The sequence below is a fragment of the Colletotrichum chrysophilum genome (assembly GCF_026319265.1).
Source record: "Colletotrichum chrysophilum strain AFK26 chromosome Unknown scaffold_4, whole genome shotgun sequence".
NCBI lineage: Eukaryota > Fungi > Ascomycota > Sordariomycetes > Glomerellales > Glomerellaceae > Colletotrichum > Colletotrichum chrysophilum.
This window is the reverse complement of record NW_026517291.1, coordinates 628,310-647,601: the sequence shown is the minus strand read 5'-3', so window position 1 is coordinate 647,601 and position 19,292 is coordinate 628,310. Positions and strand designations below refer to the sequence as shown.

Here is a 19,292-nt window from a genome sequence, read left to right as displayed (position 1 = left end):
GCGGGCGGGCGTGCGTTGCGTTGCGGCGGCGTCAGACGCAACCCGCCCTTTAAAAGCGGAAGTGGAACCCCCCGCCGGACTGCGTCCCGGATATCCTCACCTCATCCTCCTACCCTTTTCTAACTTTTTGTCCATTTTTATCTTGCTTTTTCTCGATCCATCCCATCCCATCCCGTCCTGATCGGATCGCGGCGCAGCACCCGGGAGAGACACACACAGAGAGAGAGAGACATGAGTCTACGGTCTATATTAGGCGGCGGCCGGGTAAAAAAGGCAAAGCCAAAATCGTCGGCCTCGTCACCTCGCAAGAACGGTGGCACCAGCAGTCCGAGGGCTGGGGGCAAGAACAAGAAGCAGCCGCCTGACGCAGACTCTGACGACGGTGGCAATGACTATTTCAATGACAGACTGGACGACGCCGGGTTGGTCGCGGCGCTTGCGACGGACATGTCGCTCCGCGATGTTGTGCAGGCCATCAGGTACACCCGCAACAACATGTTCGGCCCGGTCCCCGCAGAGGCGGCGGGCATGAACTCTACGCGCATCGCCGAGGTGCTTAATTACCGTAAAGCCATGCCGGGGCTGGTGACCGTCTCCCATCTCCATGCGCTGCTGGCCTCTCCCACCGCGGTGGAGCGCGAGGTCGCAGAGTTGCAGCGCGGCGAAGTGGTTCGCAAGATCTACGTGCAACGTCGCGGCGGGCTCGGCGAGGCACTTATACAGTCTTCCGAGTTAGAGGAGATGATCACGCAGTCCACCGAGCTCGACGGGGAGACGCAGGCCATGTTCCTGAGCTTTTTGAAGGAGAACCCGCAGGCGCAGACGATGCCGCGGGCTGCCTGCAGTTACAAGCAGGCTGATGCCTTGGTGCGGGCAGGGTTCCTCACAGCGAAAACACACTCGCAGGACGTGAACACGCCACTGATGAATCTTCACTTGCGCCCGGAGGTGCGCGCCAGCCTGACGAGTATCGAGGCGGTGTCCCGCGCAGCGTCCGGCACCTTTGACGCCGTGGGCGGGCAAGGAGCAATACACGCCGCGGGTGGTGGGGGAGGGGCACCGCGGCTGTCCCGCGCCGACACGTCATCTCCCGACTACACCATCGCGGTCCCCGGGAACGGTTCTTTTCTCAAGCTAACTGCCGCCGCGGTGGAACATCTGAACAAACTGCTGTCCAAATCGCAATTTAGGGAGATGCCCGTGTCTATGCTAAGAGAGAGATGGGAAGGTGGCGTGGCTCGTGACGAGGCACGCCTGGCAAGGAGGGCCAGGGGAGAGTTTGCTGGAGTATTGCCGGGACGGACGAAGAGGTGGAAGGAGTTTTACGGATTGGAATTCAACTGGGTCTTGGAAGAAGCCATGGGGGCCGGTCTGGTTGAGGTTTTCGAGACACGGAGCGTAGGTAGGGGAGTCCGTTTGTTGTAGCCCCGGGAGCCCGAATGTGTTAACGGCGAGCGGGGTACTTTAAGCTCGATACCATGAAGATCACGGATAGCCTTCAAATCTCGAACGGTCCATAGACGGCAGCAAGAAGGAGCTGCGGATGAAACTTGTCTGCCAAAGCCCTGTGGTATCGCTTAGCATACCACGACACCGTCACTCGGGGATGCTGTGGCCGCCTTCCGGCATGTTCATCCGAGTCCGATGTCTGCAAGAGTAAAATGAAATCATGAACACATTTGAAGCACGCAGATCGAGTCAGGGCAACATTTGTGTGTGTGTGTGTGTGTGTGTGTGTGTGTGTTTCCCGATTTAGGACCGACATGTTCCCTGCCAGTGTGTGTGTGTGCACTCGAGCTGCGGCAAATCCGTGATGATTACGTGGGAACGGGAAAAGGGGGAAGAAGCCTGTTCGTGAGGTCTTCCCCAAAGCCCCGGTTCCCTGTCTTTCATCTGTCGCCAAGCACGGGATTGTGGTGAGAGCCGTGAGGGGTCACACTTACAGCGCGCAGTAAGAGCGAAGTGGCGATGCGGCTCCAGGGTGATCTAGGTAAATCCCAGGTGTTTGCGGTTTGATCTCCCACGCTTCGCCCAGTCGCAGCGTCTTTCGTGGAGGGCACAAAATTTAGGCGAGAACGGCTTTGTTTTTAATGTGACTTCGAGGGTCGAGAGTTTCGAGTCATGGAGCACTCCAAAGCATGAGCAGAGCATGAACGTCAATCACCTCTCATCTGTTCTTTCCACTGATTCGCGTGGCCCTGTCAAGATCACAGACCTCGAGCCTTATCGTGCGGGTTATGGGGCTCTCTCTGCAGGACGCGATACACGCCGTCGTTTTCTAGTTACATGAGTTTAGCTCGTTCTCATAACGAATGAATCGTACAACACGCAACTGGTCTTGATGCAATATCGAAGTTCTCGTAAGATGGGACCCGAGGCGTAGTGGAGACGGCGTCGACGGCAGATGCTTGCACGTCTGCAACTAGTGCTGCATGTTGAGGTAGTTGTTTTGGGTAGTCGATGAGTTGACATTCAAAGATCAGACACTTCTCGAACGAAGTGCTGAGGACAGAGGCGCAGCGATTCGACGTCGGGGTTCGGGGTGGCTGATTGCTGGGCAGGAGTTTGACGTTGGATGTAACGCAAAACGCTTGTATGCCGGGATTAACAAACAGAGATCAAGCTCAGGGGCTTAATCGACCACCTCGAGGTCAACGACGCGATGACCAAACCACGCGGGGGCTGCTCCGAAGCTTCCTGACCGTTGCAAAACGGCGGGCTATGCAGCTTGTCTGCGCGTTGAAACCCCGAATTGGAAAGGGAAAAAAGCAACTTGAGCTGCAATGCAAAGGGCGGATACGTTCAACCCCCGTCAGAAGTTGAGGTAAAGTGAGCTTTGGCCACGGCCTGGCCTTTCGAGAGACGGCCTAGTAGAAGACAATTTTCCCGAGGGCTTTGTGTGAGGCGACCAAGGTGCTAACAACCATGGTGAGGCACTTGCGCTACTGTCCTGCGACGTGGGATTGCGGAGAATGCAGCAACTCCAAGTGCCAGGTTCGTCGGATGACGGAATCGCGAAGGCACGGGATGGATCATAGACAAACAGCAGCTGGCAACCGTCGCAACGAGACATGGACACACGGTACAGAGCACGGCTCGGCGAGACTGTCCCGGTGTCGGGGTTGCTGTCTCTTGTTCTCGCTTGTCCACCCGTCCTGTCACCGGTTATCTCTTGCGCTGCGATCAGGCGGCAAGACAGATGAGTCTGCGGAGAGATCTTCAAGTGGCCAGAGAGCAATTGGTCAATTCGAACGAGGGGCCTGGCAGGATTGGTGTGACGGCCGAGGCCCTAGAGACTGGTGGATCCGGGTCACGTCGAGAGGTTGTGTATCGACGAATGGGAACTGGCGGGGAGTGGGCGAGGCTGCAGCTAGCACGCTCGTCGTCACACAGACTCGGACGCCAGTGTGTGTCTTCTCTTGACTTCTGGGACCACTGGGTGGTGCTAGGAAGCTTGCCGGAGCCGGCTCCAGGTGCGGGTGCAGGAAAGGTGATGGATGCTAACGGGTAGCTGTTAAATTGACGGGGTCGTTTTGTTATTTTGCCCGCGCTAAGCCTATAGAAGGCAAAACTGTCCGTGCGCGCTGAGGTAAGCAGACCCGCTGCACTAACATGATATATATACTATCGCCGAACTTCAAAAAGCTATAGAAAAACGAGGGAAAATCGTAGAAATAAGTTCTCAGTGAGCAGGCTATGCTAGTAAGGTTTGGAAGTTAGGTGTTATGGTTAGGATTAGGCGTTAGGTTATGTTAGGGTAATGGGATCTGTTAATAGGGTTTAGGAGATGTTAAGGATACCGTCAATTTAACAAAACGACCCCGTCAATTTAACACTAACCTGCTAACGAGCGTGTGCCTGGGCGATATGCTGGGCGATTGTGTGCACGGGCACGCCACACATGGGACTTGTAGAGTTGATGGGAGCGCGCGTTGGCTGAATGAGGTAGTGATATGAGGGCGTCGGAAATTACAGCGTGGTCCGTCCATATGGGGGTAGGAAGCATGTTGCTGCCAATTCGCAGGCCTGGTTTGATTGCGACCACGATTGGCACTTTAAGTGCGAAACCCAGCCTTTCCATTTGGCGCGCTCTGTCCAGTTGCTGGGTCGAGTCATCGTTGATGAGCCAGACGACTGGCTTTCCCTAATCGACATCGAGGGTCTTGTGTGGGTTGGTTCATGGATGCCTTGGGTCGAGGGTCGGAGAGAGCACCGAGGGTGGAGGTCGAAGCCAAGCATTCGGGGCACGAGGCAGGCCGCAGCTGCTGGCGATGTGCGAGGCGGGCTTCCGTGCTGTCAAGACCCAGAGAGATGGACGAAAGACATGTGGCGGTATTGTTTCTCGGCGTGGGACGAGCCAGCAAGCAAGCTGGGCTGATGAGAGACGTCGACGACAATTCCATTTCACGACAGCTGAGCCACGCTTGCGGGCTGCGCGGTACCTCGCACCTGCATACGCGTGCTGCCCTGTCCTTCTCATTGTTGATCCGATGATGGATTTGAAGTGCCGTCCGTAGCAACGAGCGACATGCTCGCAGCTCACAAGCGTTGGACCAGGAGTGAGCCAGTTCGGATATGACAGCAGGGGTCCTGTGGGATGCAGGTATCTCGGGACCTGGACTTCAAGTAGCGGCAGGGAGTCAGGCCGCAAGGCGACGCGGGCTATCTTCTGGCAGAAAAGGGAGACGTTAGCTGGTAGCTTGATCCAAGCGAATGCGTGGCTTTCGCGATTAAAGGGGCGTCGCGACTTGCCGGCTACCTGGGATGCTTGTATCGCACGGCGAGGAGGCGCGTACATGGGAGCTAGTCCGCAAAGAGACTGACCCCCTGCTGTGCCTGAGTTGAGAGCTGGTCCTTGCAGGGGATATTGACAGGGGTACAATCTCCAAAGTCTGGGTACCAATTTGACGATGGGCGGGCTAGCAAGGGAAACTTTCTGGGGTGGGAGTGACGATGAGTGGTGCACTGAACGGACCCCATTAGCCCTGGCTAGTCATTATTGAGGGAGCAGTGGATGAGAGGCGACGAGCACCCGAGAGAACAGAGATTTCGCCGTCGATAATTGCGGTAATGGAAAGGTACCCCCTGGCCTGTGAAGAAGACGCCAACCGTGTTGGTCGAGGATGCTGACTGACTTGGATGACTTTTTAATCGACGTTGCACTTGCAATCGCAAAGTGGAGGGTGCATACGGATGCAGAGTAGGAGCAGCACAATCTAAGGTAATTGACCAACAGTGGCTCGGCGAATCGACGAATACTAGCCGGGGGAAAGCAGAAGGAAGAGAGACACATCAGTGGAGGGAATGACACGAGCAGAGAGATGAGCAACGCAAGTCTCGCCCAAAGTGCGTTGGTATTGGCAACTGGCATGGCAGCGAGAGCAGGGGACGACGGCGAGCAGAAGGGAAAAATCTCTCCCAATTATCCCTCTGATCCCCTTTTTGGCCTGTCTCTCTCTTAACACAAACATCATCTCCTCTTTTTTTTTCTTGCCTCCTGCGCCGCGCTCCCTTCAGTGTTCGCTTTTCGGAACGCTTGCTGTGCTCTGGCTGCTGTTGCCCCTCCAAACGCGGCGGCTCTTCCTGCTCCAGCCTGATATTTTGTTTCTCTCCATCAATGTACCTCGTTGATGCCCGTCCTTATTCGGCGCTGATACCAAGGATCGCCAGTTTTATTCATCGGGTTGATTGATAGCTTGTATTGCGCAATTCAGTGCCTCTTCCGTACCCGTTGTCGGCATATCCCACGCACAACTTTTAGTGGGGTCTCACAAGCTCCCGTCCTGAAAAAGCAAAGGGAAAAAAAAAACGGTACGTACCCACACCACTTGCATTTACGCTGCAGTGTGCATGCCGGGCCACAATCCACAGTCCACAGCCCGCAGTCCACACCCACGTCCGCTGTTACCTCCCTCTTCTAGACTGCAGCCAGTCCCGTGAAAGGAAAGGAGCGGCGCTGGGTAGACGAGGAAGAGAGAGAAAGAGGGACGTGGAGAGTGGCATGCGCACCACACTACGGAGTACCTCACCTTACCTTACCTATCCTATCCGTACCTCACACTTTGCACTTGCTGCTGCTCCTCGGCTTCCCCCCATCCATGCTCCCAAAGTCTGAACAACCAACAACGCGCCTAACACGGAAAAGACGTGCTGCCAACAGGAACAGGAATAGGAAAAGGAACAGCCCAGGCCTCGATCCCGAACCTAACGTCGGGGTCCCATATCGCTCCCAACTCCCCCGACGAATCTAATAATCAGCCACCCAGCTTTGCTCTTCACCTCTTGGACACCAAACGACCCTTTTCCCGCTACGCGACCTTACCGTCGACGACACTAATCGCACCGAAACGCACTTTTCATCACCACATTCTCTCTCAGTTTCTCCATTTCACCGACCCAACACTCCTTTTCATCTCGCCTGTCATACGCATACTCAAAACGCGCCCGGAAAAAAAAGAGAGGCGCACGCTCTTGCTGTATCTTTCTTCGTCTTTGCACACACGGTTCCCGGTCTCAGTCGCCGATATTCAGAACCTTCGCCACGCTATTCTCTCGCCAGTCGGATTTCCTGGCTTGTTTCTCCCATTCTTCGCTTCCGCCGGCAACTCTTGCTCTCTCCGCCAAGCCCAAACGTTCCCGTCGCTCGAGACCCGGATCTCGCCTTTCCACAAAGCATCGGATCGCATCGCCTCGTACCGAAATCTTCACATCTCAAGGATCAGACTTCCCGCAAATTCAATTCCCGCCCAGCCGTCCCGGCCGAATTCCATACCGTGTCTCCCCCAACTCTTTTAACTCTATACCGCACGCAAACGTGTTTCTCGCTTTCTCGAAGCTCAGACTCCACGGCTCCCAGCGAATCCGCGCTCGTCTACCCCAAGCCCAGCGCTGCCGTCGAAACATTTCCACTGGACGAAACTACCCCCTCCCTCCCTCCCGCGTCCAATTTTTGAGTTTCCCCGACCTGCCGCCCAATCTGAGTACCCGTCGCCATCCCAGTCCTGCGACTTTAGCTGCGCGAGGCACTAGAGGCACCGTGCTCGCAAGCCGGACGAAAAAGAAAGCCCACGCTGTACGCCGCCCGCTAGCGCAAGGAATACAGCTCGACCAAGAACCCACCAGAGTCAGACCTTCGTTTTCCCTCAGTACCGCTGCCGCGTAGAGGCGACAGGCTCGGCACTGCAGCAAGGAATACTCCGCAAGACATACACGAGCTGGCTCCTATCCAGGGACAACCCCCAAAAAGTCTCGTCGTTGGCATCTCTTCCTCCTCATCATCCTCTTCGGCCCACAAACAAACAACACGAGAAATACCGCTCAACCAGCCACCCACTACGATCTCGTAAGTTTGCTTTTCTCCCACCTTCCCTGCCACCACCCGCCTCATGGGATCGCCCTCGTCGCTGGTCAATCTGCATGTCATGCTTGACTCCCGTGCCCGCCGCTATGATTGTCATTATCCCGGTGCACTGACAAGTTTACTTACCAGCAATAACCTCGAAATCCGATGAAAAGCTCCCACGTCACCCAGCACACCCTCAACGCATAATAACGTTTCATACGTCCCTGGTTCTCGAAAGTGTCCAACGTGCCGGGATACCAGCCACTCGCAGGCCAGCCCCCCCGTCGACGCTTTCGGCCTTGGGACGAATTCAACCCACGCGAAGAGGTCCCTCGTTATCGACGTAATCGGCCTCCTGACGACCAATCCCCCCTTTACGCTCCCGTGTTCATGGACCGACCAACTTCCTGCTTGTTTCCGACAAACTAGAAGGCGTCTCGCCCAACTTCGGGTCTATTGTTGCTTTGCAGGACAACTAGCTCCCACTCTCGTTTTCTGTACGGAATGGCGACGACGCTCCCGAGGCCAGCGAGGCCTTCAAACGGCCCGCCGACCATGGCTCTACCAGCTCTCCCAGTCCCAAAGACGAGGAAAAGCACTGGAAACCTTCCGACGCCGGCATCAAAATCTAGCCCGTCGACACCCAACCCGAAGAGCGGCCTTCGCGCCCCTTCTTCCTCTTCGGCGTTCCTCCCCCCCACGACCCCCGCTCCCACATCAGCACTCCCGCAACCGCGTGCGGTCTCTGCCATGAGCAATTCTTCAATAAAGACATTGCGCAAGACAGTGAGCATTAACTCGTTCCCCCAGCCACCACGAGGCGACAATCGCGTCAATAGCCTTCCCCCGAGTCCACTTGGTGCTGACTCCTCGCGGAATTCAACACGCAAATCAAAGGGCTCTATCGCGTCAAACTACTCCCATTTGAGCAACGGCGCCCCGAGCCTGCTGAACAACAATGCCGAGGGGAAATCGATATCAAGCGCAAGTGTGCGCATGTCAGACGGCCTCATCAGTGTATCATCACCGCCTCAAAGCAGGAGCTCCTCAGCACAGGATTCTTACTCAACTTCCGCGACGACGTATGATGACCCTATTGATGGAGCAACGGCCAAGTCCTCATCTGACGCCTTCAGTGACAAAAGAGGCTCTAAGCTGGACGGCAAAGGTAATGTTGTAGTCAGCGTAAGAGTGCGTCCAGACGCTGGCGGCAATGAAAACAGCAAGACCGAGGGCGAGTGGATGGTTGATGGACGCAAGTCTCTCGTTGCGTATCGAGGAAAAGAGGGCGGTGATTATTTCTACGGTAAGGTTCTCTCCTTCGATATGTAGAGCCGGTTCTGACAGTGGTTGAAAGATAATGTATTCACGACACACGATGACAACAGCCGCGTATACGACTGTATTGCTAAGCGCTTGGTACGCCGAGTGATGGAAGGCTATCATGGAACCGTTTTTGCCTATGGTATGACTGGTACCGGAAAGACCTTCTCGATGCAAGGAACAGCCTCTTCGCCTGGTGTCATTCCGCTTGCGATTACCGACATTTTCTCCTACATCAGGGAAACACCGTCACGCGAATTTCTTCTTCGCGTCAGCTATCTGGAAATCTACAACGAGAAAATCCACGACCTCCTCAGCATGTCCACTGGACCCGGCGCTGGGGCCAACGGTGGGCAAGAAGAGATCAAGCTGCGCGAGGACAGTAAACGCGGAGTCTACGCCAGCCCTTTGAAGGAAGAAATCGTTCAGAGCCCAACCCAGCTTCTGAGAGTGATTGCTCGTGGAGACCAAGCGCGGCGGACGGCTAGTACCCAATTCAATGCGCGCAGCTCTCGAAGTCATGCGGTGGTCCAGATTGTGGTGGAGAGCCGAGAGCGGATACCAGGGAACCCTGGAGGCGGCGACAGTAAAAGATCTGGAATGCTGCCCGGGGGCGTGCGTGTCTCGACACTTAGCTTGATCGATCTTGCAGGATCCGAAAAGGCTGCCGAGTCCAAGGAACGACGGACTGAAGGTTCACACATCAACAAGAGTTTGCTGACGTTGGGCACCGTCATCTCGAAACTCTCCGAGCACAAGGACAAGGACGGAAAGGCTGCCGACAAAGATGGAAAACACTTGCCATACCGAGACAGCAAGCTGACTAGACTTCTGCAAGGGGCTTTATCGGGCGGGTCTCTGGTCAGTATCCTCTGCACGATCCAGATTGGCGCAGCCGGCAGCGCAGCATCCTCCAACTCTCATACCTCGGAAACCATCAACACACTGAAATTCGCCTCAAGAGCGAAGAACAATATTGTGAGCCATGCGAAGAAAGCCGAGGAAGCGCTCGGCGCAGGGGGTGACGGCGGCGCCAGAGTCTTGCTGGAACGGTATCGCATGGAGATCCTAGAGCTGAGGCAACAATTGGACACACAAGCCAAGGAGAAAAACGCGAAACGCGCCGAGGCAGAAAAGGAACGAGACGCTGAGGAAGAGAAGGCCCGGGAATTGGAGGCTGAGCATCGGCATGAAGAGCAAATGCTCGAAATGCAACTGGCCCGTACAGCATTGAAAGAACGGATCGATCACCTTAACCGTCTGATCTTGAGTTCCAAATCAATTGGCGTCAACGCGAGCGGGTCCTACAGCGCCTTGGGCATCCACACGAGATCGTCCATGGCCTCCGTCCGGTCGTCATTGGCCACTTCAGTCAGCGGCAGACCGATACTCGAGAGAACCGCATCAATGACATCGGCATCGTCAACTATCGGCCGTCGATCAAGCGGACGGTCGAGTGGAGGCCAGCGGCTGTCCAGCGGTGAAGGAGGCGGAGTAATGACGGATGACGACAGCGTTGGCGAGTACGGTGATGGTAGTGCCTCATTGACAGCACAGAACCGCGCCTTGCAGGCCGATCTTGCGGACAAGACAAGGTACATCCAGACGCTCGAGAAGAGATTGATGCAGGCACGACGGGCCAGCTCTTCTAGGACATCGGTTGGCTTCTCTACTCCTAATAAGGGCATCATGGTGGGCGAAGACCATAGTGTGTCGACGTTGCTGAGAGAGAAGGACGCCGAAATTGCCGAGCTGAGAGCTCGGCTAGATGACAAGGATCGCATGCTGGCAGCGTTACGCTCTGCCGCTCGATCTCGAGAGGTGGCAGAGGGTGCCATGGACGGACGAACATCTGCTCTGTACGAGCACAGCCCACCACCAACGATCAACCCGCCCCCAGCGCCTTCGAATGCCTTGGCCGGCCGCTCAAACTCCCTCACAGCTCGTTCGAACTCTCTGACAAATCCTCGCACCCGTACAAAAAGCGTTGATGAGGTGAATCAGATCCTGGACGAGATGATCCAGGACCGTGTGGAGACTGGTCACCTTGTCAGAGGCGTGAGAGGCAGTGTCCGAGTTGCCAGTGATCGCAAACTCGAGACTCACCCGGAGAACTCTCTGAAGATGGAGCCGCTCAGGAAGACGGCGTCATTCGATGATGGCAACAGGGCATCAGCAGTGCAGGCGTGAGGAAATGCTGTGGGACGTTGCTGGTTAAGTCTTTTGTGTTGTGAGGACGGGGTAGTTTTGGGCCTCATACAGGGAGCCTCACGAAGGCAAGGAAAGGCGTTCAGGATGGGTTTACCACTGACCCAATATTGGTTTTCTTCTTATACCCGACAACTTTCTTTCGCCATGGCCAATGGTTGAAGAGGCGGATTATGCCTCGTTCTTTTTTTTTTCGGAACCAGCCTTACCTATCGGCCTGTTTTATTAGCGTATTGATACGGGCAGGAGGAAGGACTGATGAATTTCTTGTCACGATCGAACCGTGCAACATCGGAGCATCGGGATCAGGTTATCATTTGGACGGAAGAGTTTTACGGGCGGCGGAAAAAGCGACGAGGTCTGTCAATGGCTTTTAATATTGGGCAGATGATTGTGATGGATCATGTACATCAGAAAGCAGGCCTGGTCAGCTAGCTAATTACGGGACGAGGAGCGACGAAAAAAGAGAAGACTATGATCTATCACACGCAGCTTCCCTTTCTATTGACGGCAGTTTGAGGTGTGTCTCTGATCTACACGGCTGGAAACGTGTAAGATACTCGGGTCGCCAGGTCAGTGACGAATCATTATCCAGATGGGAATATGCCGAGTCTTCAGCTCGGGATCTTGCATCCCATAGTGTCCACGGCAGAGAGTGGTGTTCAGCCTGTCATTTGCTTACTGTTGTTTGTTTGTGACCATAATTCCGTTTGGAGGCACGCGAATCGGCTGACGAGACACCACACCCCCTCGGTTCGAATCCCACCACCAATCCATGACCGCATCGGAAGGAACAACCGCTCACTCAGCTCTCCCCCGGGCCAGTTCGTGATAGGAGTTCAAGCAAAAAAGGGGGCTGACGCTCTGAGATGACAGTCTGGCGCAGATCAAGATTGTGGCGGCGGTTGGACCTGACTAAACTGAACCACGGACGGCAATCATAATTCAAGGGCGAGGAAAGAAGCTTTGGACGGAACAAACAGACTTTGGGACCGTTACCAGGACCGCGGTTTGGAACGAAGTGAAGAGGAGGGAGCCTGAGCCGAAGTTCGAACGGCTTTTTAGGGGGGCAGCGTGGGAGCCAAGGTTGCGTCTCAACTGGTGGCGGGCGAGGCGTGCGCGCCGCCGTGTTAGATCTCGGGAGTCGCAAAAGGGGATATAGCTTATTTTTAGTCCCCGCGCCCGAGGACGATTTGAATCGAGTGAGTGAGACGAAATGGCAAAGGGGAAGGGTCAGGCTGGGGACCGTGAGAGTTCGTGGCTTGCGATTTGCAACAGAGTCATCTTCTTGCTCTCATCCTCTCTCTCGTTCTCTTTTGGCGCTCTCTTGCGGGATATCAGGAGAAGGCTTGTGCACGGTCGTTCACTCAGCACGGGTCGCATTTGCTTGGTGTGATGACGTCCGGGTCCAGTGACAGATCACATTTGGTCCCCTTCTACCCCTGGTTGATCCCCGTGTCGTGTTGGGATGATCATGATAATTGGGAGGTTGAGCTTGCTGATTGTTCATGGGAGGATCTATTCGCGCATCTCGTGTCGGGAAACAAGTTTAGTTGTGATTTGAGTTCTTGATGCTCGTGAGACGCCTCGGATGAAATGTGAAATGCGAACCGCCCCCCGTCCCATGCTTCCGAGTATTTCATTTTCAAGTGAAGCAAGCCTCCCACATATTGAATGTGGCTGGGGGGGCTCGAAGTGTACCCTCCGTGGAAGAGGTATTTCATTCTCATGTTTGGACGTCTTGTTTGTGATTGCGTTTGTCACGGGGAATGGCGATAATGCCTCGGTTCTTGTTGGCCTATGCCTGTCCGGCGTCGAGCGAAGACGGGAGGCCGCAGGCCGGCAGACGGCGACGATGAGTGGTCGTTTCGTTGGTTGCCGCGCGATGGACGACGACAGATCGCAATGCCAAAATTTCGTGTATGACGAAATAAATTGGATTGGACCCCGTTTACAATAGGGATCTGCAGAAAACGGGAAAAAGTCAAAAAGACGACCCAACGAGCTTGGGCCTCTTTTCTCTTGCCTCGCTGCTCGCACATGACTCTTGCGTCGCCATCGTGAGGCCGACAATTGTAGCGGGAGACGTTGAAACTTGGTGTTTGCCTGTCGTGCCACAATTGTACGTTCTTGTTGTTTTTTCCCGCCCCTCTCTCTATCCCGCCTCACGATGTTGGCCCCCCCTTCCCGAATCCTTCGCTTCCGTTCGGATCTATTCAAACGAAACCAAGTTGAATTAGGACCGGATCCCGTGCCGCGCGCTCACATGTGGTACTTTTATGAGCAGATTTTCTCTATTGCCCGCACATGCAAGCTGCAGGAAAGGAAAGCTCTCGTCAAAATTCAGTCTCGGCAGCGGCCTACCTAAATTGAAGGGACCCAGAAAGGGGTCGGGGCAGGGGCTGTAATTCCCCATATTGCTGTCCACGTGCGGCCTTCTGAATTGGGATTCTCTAATCATGACATCGTCGCCTTCTGGAGCCCTGCAGGAGGGAGAGGAGACGGACGCGTCGCCGTTGGCCGACGAGGGGACGGACGGGGGGACCGACTCCGCGATGATCACAAGAGGGATTTTCGAAAGGGAGACGACTCGACGAGAGGGAAAAAGGCGGTCGGGCACTCTGGTTAACTTTTTGCGGATGGATTGACTTTTTTTTTTTCTCTCTCGACGGGACCGCTTTGGCTCGGTGATGAGCGTTTTGACATGGAACCGGCGCGGATGATTGATGAGTTGACAACTGGGTCATTTACAGAGAAGGAAGTGATTCCCATCTCTGGAGGAGGTCCGGGAAGCCACAAATGGAGATGCGGCGGCGTGTGAAGCCAATCAGCCGCGCAGAGACGGCCTGCAGCGAGCGCACTAAGAGGCTAACAGCACACTTTGTCAGGCCCTGCAGGACAATGGACAAGGCGGGAAGTGTCGTGATTGGCCGAGAGGCCGTGAGGGGCGGATCTCTTCCGAGAACCCCTGCTGCATTTGGTAGCTTCCTTCCCAGCAGCGAGGACGGTGAATGGCTGCTTCATCGACTGCCTTCCAAGCGGCCCCCGGAGATTCTGAAACGTCCTAAATCGTGACTGGCGACGACAAGAGGTGGGGGAGAGGCATCATCCTTGAACCGCCGGCTGCCTTTTTGGGCTTCCTCTGTCAGCGCCTACAGGCCCTGGACCCCTGGCCGCTTCTCTCGCTGTGTGTTGCAGATGCTCACTGGTTTTTTTTTTCCGCCTCTCTCTGGCTGTCCTTCACTTTTTCTGCCTTGCTATGGCGGAGCTGACAACGGTTCGCTAGGTCCAGTATTGTGGTTCTCATGTCGGGAACGCCTGTCTGCCCAGGTCCCAACGCCGCTCGCTCATATGCACAACGGCGCAAAGTTGCAACGGCGCAACAGCGGATACACCCACCCGAGGCCCATCCTCATCCATGACTCTGGATCGGGGCTTCTTTGGTGGTAACACTCGCTTCTATCGGTTTGGGGCTCAGGCTCAGAGAGTCAAGCGTCACCAAGGACGGGAGTGGGAAAAGACGGCAGCGAGCCGGCGCAGGGCTCTGACTTCCTTCGTCACCAATGGATCGGCTTGGGTATGACGATCCCGTGAGGATCTCCCTGGCTTCTTCCTTCTTCGGGCCTCAGCAGTGGACAAAATGCTACGCAACGCTACGCCAGCCGTTAGCTGACAGCAGAGAGGGGAGCTGAAGATGAGGGGAAACCCTGAACCAAGAGTTTCTATTCGGGGGTCGATCACGAAGCCCTCTCCAGCTCGAGGAAACCCGACGAGCCTGATCCACGCCTGGTTGCTGGCCGTCAAGCCCTGCGTTGAGTGAGGTGACCGACAAGCCGGACGGCACTCCCGCAGTCGCAAACCCAGTCTCAGTCCCACGAGTCGTCGTCGGCCGCACCGCCACGCGGGAGCTTCGGTTCCTCGTTTTGTTGCTCCCTCTGCTCCATGTCCGGTCCGCCTTGCCCATCGTCATATGTCGAGCACTCGTTTCGCTTTTGCCAGTTTCGTTGGAAGGTCCAACGCGCGCTGCCTGTTGCAGTCGCACCGAGTAGCGTACAGTACGCGGGAGAGTCCAAGACAACATAGCACCAACTGCCCTCAGCTAAGAGCGCAGCTTTGTCCTTTGTTACAAACGCAACGCCCCGACGCCCGTGGGTTTCTTTTAGACAGGCGAAACACGTCAATCAAGTCAAGCCAGCCAGAGACGATCCAACGCCTGACATACACTTTATCCCACGGACGCTGGCGCTGCAGCTTCGCACGAGACTTGACACGAACCCGACAGCACCAAGACACAAGACACGGCACGACTGGTTGATCTGGCACACTGGAAGCTCTGACGCCGATACCTCATGTTCACCCATCTCCCGTCTTCCGCGTTTCCCCACCATCTCTGCTGCTGGCCAAACTGCGGCACCACCCCCCTTCCCCCCACCCGTGCTCTCTCGTCTCGTCCGTTATTCCAGGTATCAAGGTCAGAGAGCCCGGACGAACAAGCCCTCTCGTCCCATCTCCTTCTTCGCTTCTATCCAATTGATCTGCAGCACCGCACTCCCTTCTATTCTGACTGTCACTGGCCTGGCATCGGATAGAGTTTGCAGGACAGCAAAAAGGGGACCACAAGGGCCGAGAACAGGCACCGCAATCGTCAGCCGGTCGTTGCATTGCTGTAAACAATATACCACAGACTGGACGAGACAGACGGACCGCGTCAACATACATCACCATCACATGCGGCCCGGCATACAAAGCCGTCTCGTCTCGGTGAACCAGTCTCCAGGCTCCTCTCTCTAGTTTCTGGGCTCCAAAAAATCTCCAGTCTTCTGGTCTTCTTCCGTCTTCAGCCCGGCCGAAGGAGCGATCCCAACGCAGACGCAGGCAACAGGGAACTGTCTCCTCCCACTCTTTCTCTTCCCACCTGCTCCAACAACCTCGACCCCGGTCTTGATGATCGCCGCCAAGACCCACCATCGGTCATTTACTTCACGCAGTTGATCGCACTTTTCGTCCTCTTTGGTCTTCCCCTTGGGTCCTGTTCACTGCGTTTTCTGCCAAATCTCGGACAAGGGCCCATTTCCTTTTCTGTTGCCGCTGGATCCCTTTAAGCTGCTGCAGCTGCAACCCTGAGCTGCAAACGAGCAGAAAAAAAAAGTAGAGTCCATCCAGAACGAGGGCAAGCTTCCGGCCGAGTCTTACCACTACTGTACTTTACCCCCGCCATCCCCGGTTTCTTCAGCTTCTTTTTTCCTTCCTCTCCCTCGACCGACCGCGCCACCGGCCTCGGTCTCGTGCTGTACGGACACGCAGAAGCTGCTTTGCTCGTCTTCCACCGCGCTGACCACCGCATTGCCGCCTGCACTCCTCGGCTTCCTTTCTGTACGACTGTCACCGGAACCGTTTACTATCATGAACGCTTCCTAGAAGGAAGACCGCCATCTCCCGTCCATGACCTACAACCAGGCTCGACGCCCACCGACGCTCCTTAACTAAACCGCCAAAAGCACCCAGAATTCTCTTCTCAAAAGTTTTGGCTTCTTTTATTCCGTCGAAGCTCCCAAATTTTCAAGATACCCATTGGTTCGATCCGTGTTAGTGGACAAAAACGACCAGAACGACTCTACGACCTTTTTTACTTCTTCTGAAGATACCAACATTTCTTCGCCAACCGTTGCATATAATGCGAGCAAAGATGCCAGCCCCTCTAGACCTCAGCAAGTCGAAGCTGTCGGTGTCTGATCCGCGGATGAACCTCCGACGGTCTGCCTCTCACACCGGCTCTTCAAAGTGGGAAAAGGTGCCTCTATCTGCCACCTCCTCCCGCTTCAGCTTCAACCACCTCCTCTTCTCCTCCCCACCACCATCACCAAGCCTACCAGCGCTTATCCCGCCCCCCCGGAAGTCACCCATCCACCCCCGACCTACTCGTGTATTCAGATTCACATTTTGGCTCGCATTCACGGTGCTGCTGCTCTACTTTGCGACTTTCCCATTTCGAACGAGCTTTGGCGTCCCCTCCATCAACCTACCATTTTCGGTCCACGATGATTTCGAGATGGTTGGACAAGACGATCTACCCGACTTTCCCACGCCAATCGTCATGTCCGACCACGGTGGCAAATCCAAGTGGACCGTTTCAATCCCTCCAAGCTACGACTTCCCGCTGTCAGTGAAGGAGTACGGGGACATGTGCAAGAAGTGCAAGGAGGTTGCCGCGCGCGTTAGGGACATGCGCCACCGAACTCAGATTCTTGATCAGAACCTCTTGAGTCAAGATGCCCCCAATGATCCGTACTTCATCGACGTTGCAGAAGCTCAAAAGACCGGTCTTCTCCCGGACGTCGCTGCCAAATGGCCAAGCAAGGGTCAAGGTCACGATGGAGACCTGGTTGGGGAGAACAAGGACTCGCTTGTTGAAAAGCCCGTGTGCGAAAGCTCCATGACCTTCATCATGGAGACTGCAGACGCCGGCATTGGGCACACCATCATGCAGCTCTGGACATTTTACGGGCTCGCTAAGAGGCAAGGTAGAGCCTTCTTCATCGACGATTCTCGCTGGGCGTACGGCAAGTACACCGATATCTTCCAAGCGCCTCCTGTGCCCCTCTGCCGCCCTCCTCCCCGCCACGAAATGATTCCCTGTCCTCCCATAGCTCGCCACTTGGTCGTCACATCCGAGACAGCGAAGGAGATGTGGGCAGGATCTATCAGCAAACCTCACTCCGACTTCCGCGCACAGGACGAGCAGGGGTTGCGGGAGCTGTTCGAGCTGGCACACGAGGGATACCGCGCTCTTTGGGACCTCAACAAGGACGACGCTCAGTACGTCAGCAAGCGTGTCAAGGAAATCAGGAACAAGACCATTGTTGGCAACGGCAACCCGAACAACGGGGTCGTTGTCGGCGTTCATGTCCGACATGGCGACTGCCACCCTACCGAGTACCAGTACCACGGCACTTACATTCCGATGGAGATCATTGCGAACGCTGCTCAGGAGGTCATTGACAGCAAGCACAACGGCACCGGTGTCGATGGGGGTGACGACGAGCTCGCCAAGCGCAAGTCCTTCATTGTCCTTGCCTCCGACGACCCGACAGTCTACGATGCGGAGGATTTCAAGGGTTCTATGCGCGCACAGGAGCAGATTCGCCTGGCGTCCAAGCAGGAAGTCCACAAGGCTACCCCCGACAGGCATGTCATGCACCACTTTGAGGATGAGGCTTTCGGCTGGGAGGGCGGCTTCTTTGCCGCCATGTTCTGGAACCTTGGCCTGTCCTCCATGAGTGCCTCCAACGCTGCGACAGCCAAGAACAAGCAACTAGCCCCCTCGGCCGAAGCGCTCCGTCTCCGGAGCTACGTTGGCCGCGCCTATTTGATGGATCTGGCCGTGCTGGCCGATGCTAGTGACACGGTCATCTGCACCGTCAGTGCCATGGGCTGCCGTCTGCTGGCCGTCATGATGGGTTGGGAGCGCGCAATGGAGCACCACAACTGGATCAATGTCGACGGCCCGTACGGGTGGACTGGCCTTACTTTCTAAGAAGACTCGACAGGAGGGCGTGTATGGCTCGCTCAGCCGAGCCATGAGGACAGCATTCAACATCTACTTCATCTGCATGGTTCCAGGTGTACGGCGTCAACAGCGAAGGCAAATGCGGTCTTTATTTTCCTTTTTCTTTACAATACTTGGACATGGTTTTTGGTTTTTAAAGGTTCCCGGGATTCATCAAAGAGATACCTCTGCAAACGTGCTTCAAGGAGCAGCGTTTCGCATGCATTAAGGCTGAGAACAGAGAAACAGCCGACGGTCGTTACTGCCACATCTAATCATATTACACGCAAAAAAAAACCAAAACAAACACAACACTATACCACGATACCGAAGCGGTCTGTGTTCCTTCGAGGCACAGCTGCATTCGAGACGATAGCTAGCTAGCAAGCAAAACAAAATAAAAGAAACAGTAAAATTATATTTGTGTGCCATTTCTCGCTGCCGTGAAAGAAACTAATGCGCAAACCCCAGAAGCGCATATGTTCTGGACCACGCGGGGAGGGGGCATGTCTGGGTTTCAGCTAAATGATTTGTTCTGTCACCATCGTACGCTGCCCGGATGCATGTTTCTACCCGTTGGTGATGTAGTGCAGCCGGCTGCTTGGTGTTGTTTCTCGCTTGGAGGCAGGTGCCCCTTTGCTGCGTAATACGGGGGATCGTCGACCTCACCCGTTTGTTTGCGACCACGTCAAGACTGAGGTTTAGATAGACTCCGGACGATTGATCTACTTTGCATTGCGCTGGTCTCGCAGATCATGCACATGGTCATATATATATCATGTCGATGATCCGCAGTTTAGGATAAACGATGTTGCATCACACATGTGGCGGTCGCCTTACAAAATACGCGGAGTGCCGGATGACATGCCGTGA

General features: G+C 55.3%; 3 protein-coding genes across 3 annotated transcripts; all 3 read left to right on the top strand.

Annotated features, from left to right (window-relative positions):
* Positions 1 to 447: 447 nt before the first annotated feature.
* On the top strand, positions 448 to 1,448 carry COL26b_001079 (uncharacterized protein; the record flags this gene model as incomplete). The annotated part of the gene is made up of 2 exons (XM_053174038.1): positions 448 to 1,402; positions 1,426 to 1,448. The coding sequence occupies 2 exons, from the start codon at positions 448 to 450 to the stop codon at positions 1,446 to 1,448; spliced, it is 978 nt and encodes a 325-aa protein (XP_053042155.1).
* Positions 1,449 to 7,897: 6,449 nt separating this feature from the next.
* On the top strand, positions 7,898 to 10,855 carry COL26b_001078 (uncharacterized protein; the record flags this gene model as incomplete). The annotated part of the gene is made up of 2 exons (XM_053174037.1): positions 7,898 to 8,670; positions 8,731 to 10,855. The coding sequence occupies 2 exons, from the start codon at positions 7,898 to 7,900 to the stop codon at positions 10,853 to 10,855; spliced, it is 2,898 nt and encodes a 965-aa protein (XP_053042154.1).
* Positions 10,856 to 16,967: 6,112 nt separating this feature from the next.
* On the top strand, positions 16,968 to 18,407 carry COL26b_001077 (uncharacterized protein; the record flags this gene model as incomplete). The annotated part of the gene is made up of 1 exon (XM_053174036.1): positions 16,968 to 18,407. The coding sequence occupies one exon, from the start codon at positions 16,968 to 16,970 to the stop codon at positions 18,405 to 18,407; it is 1,440 nt and encodes a 479-aa protein (XP_053042153.1).
* Positions 18,408 to 19,292: the final 885 nt, after the last annotated feature.